The sequence below is a fragment of the Centruroides sculpturatus genome, unplaced genomic scaffold (assembly GCF_000671375.1).
Source record: "Centruroides sculpturatus isolate CEXI.00-Female unplaced genomic scaffold, Cexi_2.0 scaffold303, whole genome shotgun sequence".
NCBI classification, from domain to species: Eukaryota; Metazoa; Arthropoda; class Arachnida; order Scorpiones; family Buthidae; genus Centruroides; species Centruroides sculpturatus.
In genome coordinates, this window is record NW_019384613.1 from 417,918 (window position 1) to 426,536 (window position 8,619).

Here is an 8,619-nt window from a genome sequence, read left to right on the forward strand (position 1 = left end):
TTTGTTAAACATTGTGATGTTTGTCAGAAAGCAAAGACATACAACCATAAAAAGTTTGGCTTGTTAGGTGACTTACCTTCATCAAAAGCTCCATTTGACATGTTATCTATGGACACTGTCTCTGGAATGCAAAGATACGGATCTACTAAAGGCTACCTTCATGTCGTCATCGATCATTTTTCTAGGTTTGCTTGGTGTTTCCCTTCCAAATCTACTTCTATAAACGCCTACATAGATTGTCTAGGCAAAATATTACAAACAGGCAGCCCAAAACGTCTACTAACAGATAGAGCACCTTCATTTACTTCCTCTAGATTCAGAAGATATTTAGAACGGAATGGAATCAAACAACATCTAACAAGTACTCAGCGACCACAGCACAACGGGATAGTTGAGAGACTAAACGCCACACTCGTCTCTAGACTAAGAATAAAATATTCAGAAAATCCAAAACGATCCTGGACTCAAATGTTACGTGACGTTGTGAAAGAATACAACCAAACACCCCATACTATAACAGGATTCCCTCCAATGTTTTTGATGTACGGAGAAATCCCCGATTCACCTCACAACTTGAATTATCCCTCTCTCAGCGAAGCATGTAGGATTGCCATCGAAAGAACTAAAATAGCTTATGAAAGAAACAGGGATAAATATAATAGACAACATCAAACTCCAAACTTCAAAGTAGGAGATCAAATACTATTACAAACCTTCTTCCATCCCGACCAAGGAAAACTTGCTCCAAAGTATCATGGACATTTCACCATATTAAAAATAGTATCTCCTTGTAATGTAGAAATAGACAGACCTGTCCAATCATTAAATAAATTAACCAATATTGTAAATGTAGATAAAATTATGCCGTATTGTAATCCAACCAACTTTAGAGTTCAAGCCAATAAATTGTATAACACCCAGCCCAACCTCCCTGAGGCTCCATGATGTCGCCTTTTCAGGAGGGGCATTTAACATATTTTAAATTTTTGTAAACTTTGTATATATTTTTCTGTAATTTACTTTGTTAATCTCGTCCCTTTTGGAATGAGGTTAACAACACCAATAAAATAAGGGAAGTTCGAGTGAGGACCCGAAAGTGAACAGACATGTTATTTTATGGTCTCCAATTTTCTTTGTCTTGTTCAACCTACACTCAACCTTACGACTACGAATGCAAAATAATACAACATATATGTGTGTTTTTTGAAAAAAGTAATAATAAAGCCAAAAGTAATAAGTTCACAATATGAACTTATTACTTTTGGCTTTGACTGTTATTTAATTTTCATAGAAGTTAACATTAGAAATTCATTAATGTAACTACTATGCTGCTAACAGATATAATTTACAAAAAAAAAAAAAAATATCATTTGTAAATTAACATGTTTTTAATACTGCCAATTTAAATCATCATTTAAGTCCGTGGTTCTTAACCGGTTGTCCATGGACCATTGGTGGTCCCTGAAAGCACCTGAAATGATCCGTGAAGTCATCCTAAAATTATTAAATAAATGACAACGATTCAAGCATTGTCTGTTAAAATGTTCGTCGTCAAGCATTGGCTGCTAAATGCTCCTGGAATACTTTGCTATTATGATGAAAACAACTATAAAAGTAGTCAACTTTATTAAAAGGAGTGCACTTAATACTCATCTCTTCAAAAAATTATGCACTGTTATGAACTCTGAACACGAAATGCTGCTTTTTCACACCAAAGTGCGATGGCTTTCCAAAGGACATATGCTGTCGAGGTTGTACAAACTGAGAGAAGAAGTAAAATTATTCTTAACTAATAAGAAAAACAAAGAGTTGTTGTCTGAGTTCTGTCAGTTCAAATTTCAAATACATTTTGCTTATATAGTAGATTTTTTTGCACAACTAAATAAATTGAACCTTCAATTGCAAGAGTCAGGAAATATGAAATTGGAAGGCACTAGCAATATATTTGCATTTGAAGATAAAATCAGTGCGTTTATCACTAAAATCGACCTATGGATCAGCAAAGTTAAAAGAGAGAATTCTTCAGCGTTTGATACATTTAACCCAATTATTGATGGACAGTGTGCTGAGATTAAAGGACAAATACAAAAGAACATTACATTCCATTTGCAAAACTTGAAAAATGAATTCAATCGCTACTTTTCCAACTGCAAGGACATAGGTATTCGGAAATTGATCTGCAATCCTTTCATAGTCAACATTTCTGAGATGCTGGATGAAATATAAGAAGAGTTAATTGAAATGCAACACGATAGTAACTGCAAAAATACATTTGAGACAGGAATTAATCTTGAAGATTTTTGGAGCCAAATAGCTATTGCTTTCCCTAAAATTAGAGAAATTGCTTTATGGTACCTAACTTTATTTTCAACACCATATTTATGCTAGCAAGGATTCTCAGTGCTTTTGATAATTAAAAATAAACATCGAAGTCAGTTGGATGCCAGTGCCGACATGTGTTTGGCTTTGAGTAGCACTGAACCAAGAATTCGGCAGTTGGTAAACAGTATGCAGTCACAAAAATCGCACTAAAATAATATAATTAATGTAACATTTTCGCAAATAATATAATACTCTTGGTTCCAAATAATTTTATACGCATTTAATTTATAGAACAACCTTATAAGAACCTATATTACTGCCAAACAGCTCGTGGTCCATGGCAAGACAAAAATTTTGATAAATGGTCCCTCATCACTAAAAGGTTAAGAACCACTGATTTAAGTCATTTAAAAAATATATTGTATATATAATTTTAAAAAAATTTCTAAAATCTGTGCCGAATAAACATATCTATAAAGATGAAATTAAGAAAATGTGCTTTTAAAACATTAAAATCAACTAAATTCAATAAGAATATTTCTTCTAATATTAAAGTATATAAGTTAACTATTGATATTAGAATTAAGAATTAAATTTTACATTTCACAATATATAATAATTCAAACTATCAAATTTCTACAACACTATATTAAAAATAACTAATTAATGAATTCATATAAAGAAATGCTAAGTTTTCTCTAAATGAAATAGAACCCAAAAATTTTTTAAAATATAAGCAGCTATTAACAACAGGTTTCCATAATATTCCAAAATATGAATAATAGTTAAAACTGAAAAGTAATAAAATATTTTTTAATAACTATTTAAAACATTTGAAATTATGAATAAAAAACAATTTTTTAATTAAAATATTTTTTACCTTAAAAATTAACATTAAGAAAACAATTATACTAAAATATAAATAATCTGTCTCTGATTCAGAAATTTTCAGGTCATTTATTATATTATGATTTAAATAAATTTGTTTAAATCATTTGATTTATTTTGTTTATTGTCTTGTTTCCAGCCTAAGAATACTGACTGTTAAATAAACATCTCCAAACCCGATATCCAATATAGTAAGACACCAACTGAATGCCGTAAATTAATTGGGCTATTTAAATGCTAAATTCTAAATAAATTACGTAATTAATTTGGCACTAGAGGTAAGCGTTAGGCGCCATCTCTTATTAAAATTAATAATTATAAATATATTAATTAATTTAAATAATTTGGAACCGCTGGGAGAAAAAATTGGCCCGGAGCGGGACTCGAACCCGGAGCATTCGGTTGGTGTCTTACTATATTGGATATTGGGTTTGGAGATGTTTATTTATATATATTATGCCTTGCCGGGGCTTGCGATGGCCGGTTGAGTGCCTTATAGGAGTAGGACGTGGGCACTGAATGTGTCCCCAGCCGGCATTGTAATAACCGTCGATGGTTACATAGTTATACGCTGGAAGAGGAGATCGCAACGGAGGTCCGGATAGCGTAACTGGCAACGCATCTGCACGGTAAGCAGGAGTTGTGGGTTCGAGTCCCGCTCCGGGCCGATTTTTTCTCCCAGCGGTTCCAAATTATTTAAATTAATTAATATATTTATAATTATTAATTTTAATAAGAGATGGCGCCTAACGCTTACCTCTAGTGCCAAATTAATTACGTAATTTATTTAGAATTTAGCATTAAAATAGCCCGATTAATTTACGGCATTCGGTTGGTGTCTTACTGACTGTTAACTTTAGATTGTAGTTTACAAGTTATATTAATACATAAATGTTTTTATTTTTAGATTCATAGATTAAAAAACAAGCTTTCTTAAAAATGTGATCAAAAAAGATCAAAAGATTTGATTCAAAAGATCAAAAGATGAAAAATTACACCTTTCTTGAAAATACCACTAAGCAGATACAGAATTCTGCCATTTGTTGCTTAGGCAACAAGATTCATTGATAAGCTCAGTGATGATATCACCACCTGTGTGTATGCTTGCAAATGAAGTAAAAGTTCTACAATAATCAGTTATTTTTATTCACATATAACAATATTTGTTATATATCGGGGATGGCAAACCTTTTTGAGCCTGTACATACTTAGCTTTAAAGATGTTTATGCATGCCAACGTTATAGACTTTGAATAATATTTAATGAAATTAAATGAATATACTTTCATTAGAATAAAAGTAAAAAAGCTGATTGAAAAAGACAGACGATAAATCAAAATCATAAGATTTGTTGTGTGACAGATGATTTCTCCTTATTCATATAAACAGGTGGAGAGTGTGCCACTTTGGGCACATTCATCACCTGTTATATATAAATAAAAAACTGAATTTTTGATCATATTCTTACAGTTATCATGGTATACATCAATACTATACTACAAACTTTTTTAAAATTACAATTCTAACATAATTTAAAATAATTGACCTTAAATAAAAGGAATTTTTTTATATATAATTTGTTAAATTTTAGCATTTAAAATTTTTAATCTGTTTAAATATGTAATTCTGTTGCAATGATCAAACTGTTAAATTATGATTGTCTTCAAGAAATTATTTAATGAAGTAAAACTATAAAACTGATTTGGAAAATAGAAAACTGAAATAAAATTATATAAGAAAAATGAAATATAAGAATGAATTAAATGAAAACTTAACAGTAGAAAGAAGTAGATGCATATGCTAATATATTTGCAAATAATGTATGATGGATAAAAATATATAATCTGCTATAGAACTTACAATAATATTAAGAGAAAAACTATCTTTCTTGAAAATACCACCAAGCAGATACAACATTCTGCCATCTGTTGCTTAGTCAACAAGGATAAGCTGTGATATCATCAACACATATGTGTATGCTTGTGAATGTAGTAAAAGTTCTACAATCATCATAAAATTACTTTTATACATATATAACAACATTCGTTATTAATTGAGTCTTAAGTTTTCTAAAATGAGATTTTATTTCAAAAAATTTTGTTTTGGCATTTCATTTATACAAAGTGTATAAGACATTTTTGTACAAAAATTAAAGCTGTCAAGGCTGTTCTCTTGGAGGATTTGGGGATTAAACCATCATTTGAAAAGAATTAAAAAATTTAAAAAAATAATAATAATACAAAAAAAAGCTTGTAACACACACATTGTAAAAATTAATAAACTACATTACGAAAAATATAATGGTTTTTGAACTCCACCCTTTTCAAAATCTCATACACAATCTAAAGACAGTTCAATTTAAGAAATTCTTTAAAATTTAAAGAATTCATTTTAATTCATGTTTAATGAATTAAAATGAATTCTTATATTATTACATTTTTATGTCATATTTCCTTGATTCTAAAATGCATTTTTTTACTCATTACTATTTATCTGACAGAAAAAAATCTTACATTTTTGCAGTTCTAAACAATAATCAACAATTATGAATAGATGGCATAATATAGCCAGAAATGCAAATTTGTATTTTAGAATAAGTTGAAAAATAAACTACACCGATATAAATCCAGCAACATTTAATAAATTTGATTATATATTGTATTTTAAAATTTATATATTTTATAAAAATATATAAATTTGATTATATATTGTATTTTAGAACACACTGCTTAATATATCACTTCAAGTAAGCTTTACTGGTAACAAATAATTAATTTAAACTTCGTTTGCAATGTGTGTAAAAATGTTTGAGACAACATTATAATGCCACATTAATACAAATAATTATTATACATGCAAAAAAGCATAAAAATAGAGGTGTGGGACAGCACCTGCTTCATGACATTTTTCCTTTTTTGTAAATTATTTACCAAAACTTAATAAAATGTATTATTTTAAAAGCTTATTATATATTTTAATTTGATAAAAATACATAATCATATACAGAAATGATATAACTGCATTATTTTGAAATATGTCAATTTTCAAAAGTTCTTCAATTTTAATTTAGTCAAATAATTTAAATTTTTTGGAATTTTTATATAATAAAGTTTGAATGCTATTATTACAAGTATAACAATATTTTTCAATTTAAAATAATGGGTTGAAAACTACAAAAATCTACATTTTGTTAATGAATTTATTTCCCATGATGCTAGTAAATGGCAAATTATAAAGTTTAATATATTTATATTAAAATACAAAACAGTAATAATCATAATTAAAATATAGATATGAAATATTTGAGTCATTTTCACAAATACTACATGTTTTATTTATTGTATTAATTTCTTTAATCAGAGACAAATTAAATTTACTAATTCTTAATTTACTGCAGTAATAAGTAAACAAAAGAAACTTGAATAAATCAGAGAAAGTATAGTCATAGTAGCAGTAAGTAATAGGGATAATCTGGCACCTGAACTCCATGAATTCCAATATGCATGCCAGTCTGTGGTCCCAACATATGGAGAGAAGCAGAGGAATGAAACATCAGAAAAAAATTAGATGATAGCAATGAGAAGAAAGTTTCATATATAATTTTTTCATTTCGTCCATCAGCATCTTACAGAAAAGTAAAGAACTAATCACAGGTAAAAGTTTATATATTAATATAAATATTTTTATATATTTTCTAGTGTATAACTCCATTTTTCCATTGTATTAAGAAGAAAAATAATTATAAATTTATTAGTATATATAAGTATAATAATATTTAAAACAAATCAAACAAATTTGAATCTCTTTTTACAAATTCAAATTACTTACTACTAAAATTTGAGGGAAAGTCAATTTTTAGTTCATATGTTTTGTTTGAATAATTGCTTACTTATAATAGGCTAACAATTTTCTCAAATATAATTTTTAATAATTTAAAAAGATAGTTATATAAAAATATTGCCATTTTTAAACAATATTCTTGTGTTTTAGGTATTACATTGAAATTACTAGTACAGCATGGTCTGATCTTTATATATCTTTACTCATTAAAAATGAAATCTTAGCTCAATAATTTACAAACTATTCATTTTAATACTTTAAAGACTTAAGAAAGGAAAATAATTGTTATAATAATACCCAAAAATTCATATAATTTTTTAAACTTATTTATAAACATTGCCAAATTATAACAGATAATTCAACTGTATAAATTATACTCAAAATGTGGACATTTTATAAAAATTATAGTAATAAATTCTGAACTTAAATATTTAAGTTTTAAAATTTTTAAATCATACAAATTTTTAATAAATAAAGATCAATAATTAACTATAAGACAGGATTTATGTTAACCATTATTACCTAAAAAATTATTATTTTAACATTTTGCATTTACCTAAAGTAAGAATTTGATATTTAAATAGAAATCTTCAATATATTAATTAACTAAAGTATTTGATACACCAGCTTAGTTTAAGTTTGCACTCAACTGATTACTTACCTTAAGGGGGAGTGTCTCGACTGTCGAAGGTGCTGGCGCGATAACCTCAAGAGAAGAGTTGATACAACATTGTGTGATAATGATTCGCTCTTGGAGGAAAATATTACCTCAATTTAAGTGGAAGTATAACAAATGTCTTTCTCTGCTAGTAATATTATACCTATTGCTTATTTCTGGTATAGAACCTAACCCAGGACCTTTGCCTAGATCTCCTCAACGTGGCGGCCACACAGATATGCAAAAGAAGGGGCGTGGGAGGCCGCGCAGTGTCATTCCTAAAGCTACAGAAAAAATAAGAATATCTGGAACTAATTCCAGTCAAGAAATTCTGCCTGAAGAACAGGAGTATGATAGAGAGGAATTAAACGATGGGAGAACTCCAAAAATACAAGACTACTTTCATACTGTACAAGGAGCAGACACTCCAACAGCAGAAGAACAAAAATATTCGCTGAAATCCATATACGATTTGATTCAAGAAAAATTCAATCAATTAAACACCGAGTTACAAAATATCAAATCAGAAGTTAATTATCTGAAAGAAGAAAACAGAGTTTACCAATTGGAATCCAAAAGAGTAGCACAAGAATTGGAAGAAATGGATTCAATAATTAAGGATAATTCCCACACAAAAGGTGAGCTAGAATTTGAAATAGATCAATTATTAAATGAAAAAACGAACAAAAATATAGTAATTATTAATTTTCCGTTCGAAACTCCGGAATATCTAAAAGAAATCGAACAATTTTTATCAAGAGAACTAGGGATAACAAATAGTTCAATAGATAGTATAATTAAACTAACTAATAATGAATACAAGCCTATGGTGAAAATAGCTCTATCCTCAACATATGACAGAAATTTAATACTTAAAGAATTCTGGTCTAAGAGAGCAAAAATCAATTTAGA

General features: G+C 28.3%; 1 protein-coding gene across 5 annotated transcripts in view; it reads right to left on the reverse strand.

Moving 5' to 3' along the window:
* The window catches only part of LOC111625297 (F-BAR domain only protein 2-like), an 84,788-nt gene that overhangs the window by 60,317 nt on the left and 15,852 nt on the right, over positions 1-8,619 (reverse strand). Inside the window, exon 3 of one of the 5 annotated variants that reach the window (XM_023368419.1) lies at positions 6,688-6,720. The exons of the other annotated variants lie outside the window; for them this stretch is intronic. Within the exon in view, the coding sequence (XP_023224187.1) occupies positions 6,688-6,720 (33 nt within the window). The remainder of the gene's footprint in view (positions 1-6,687; positions 6,721-8,619) is intronic. 5 annotated transcript variants of the gene reach the window in all.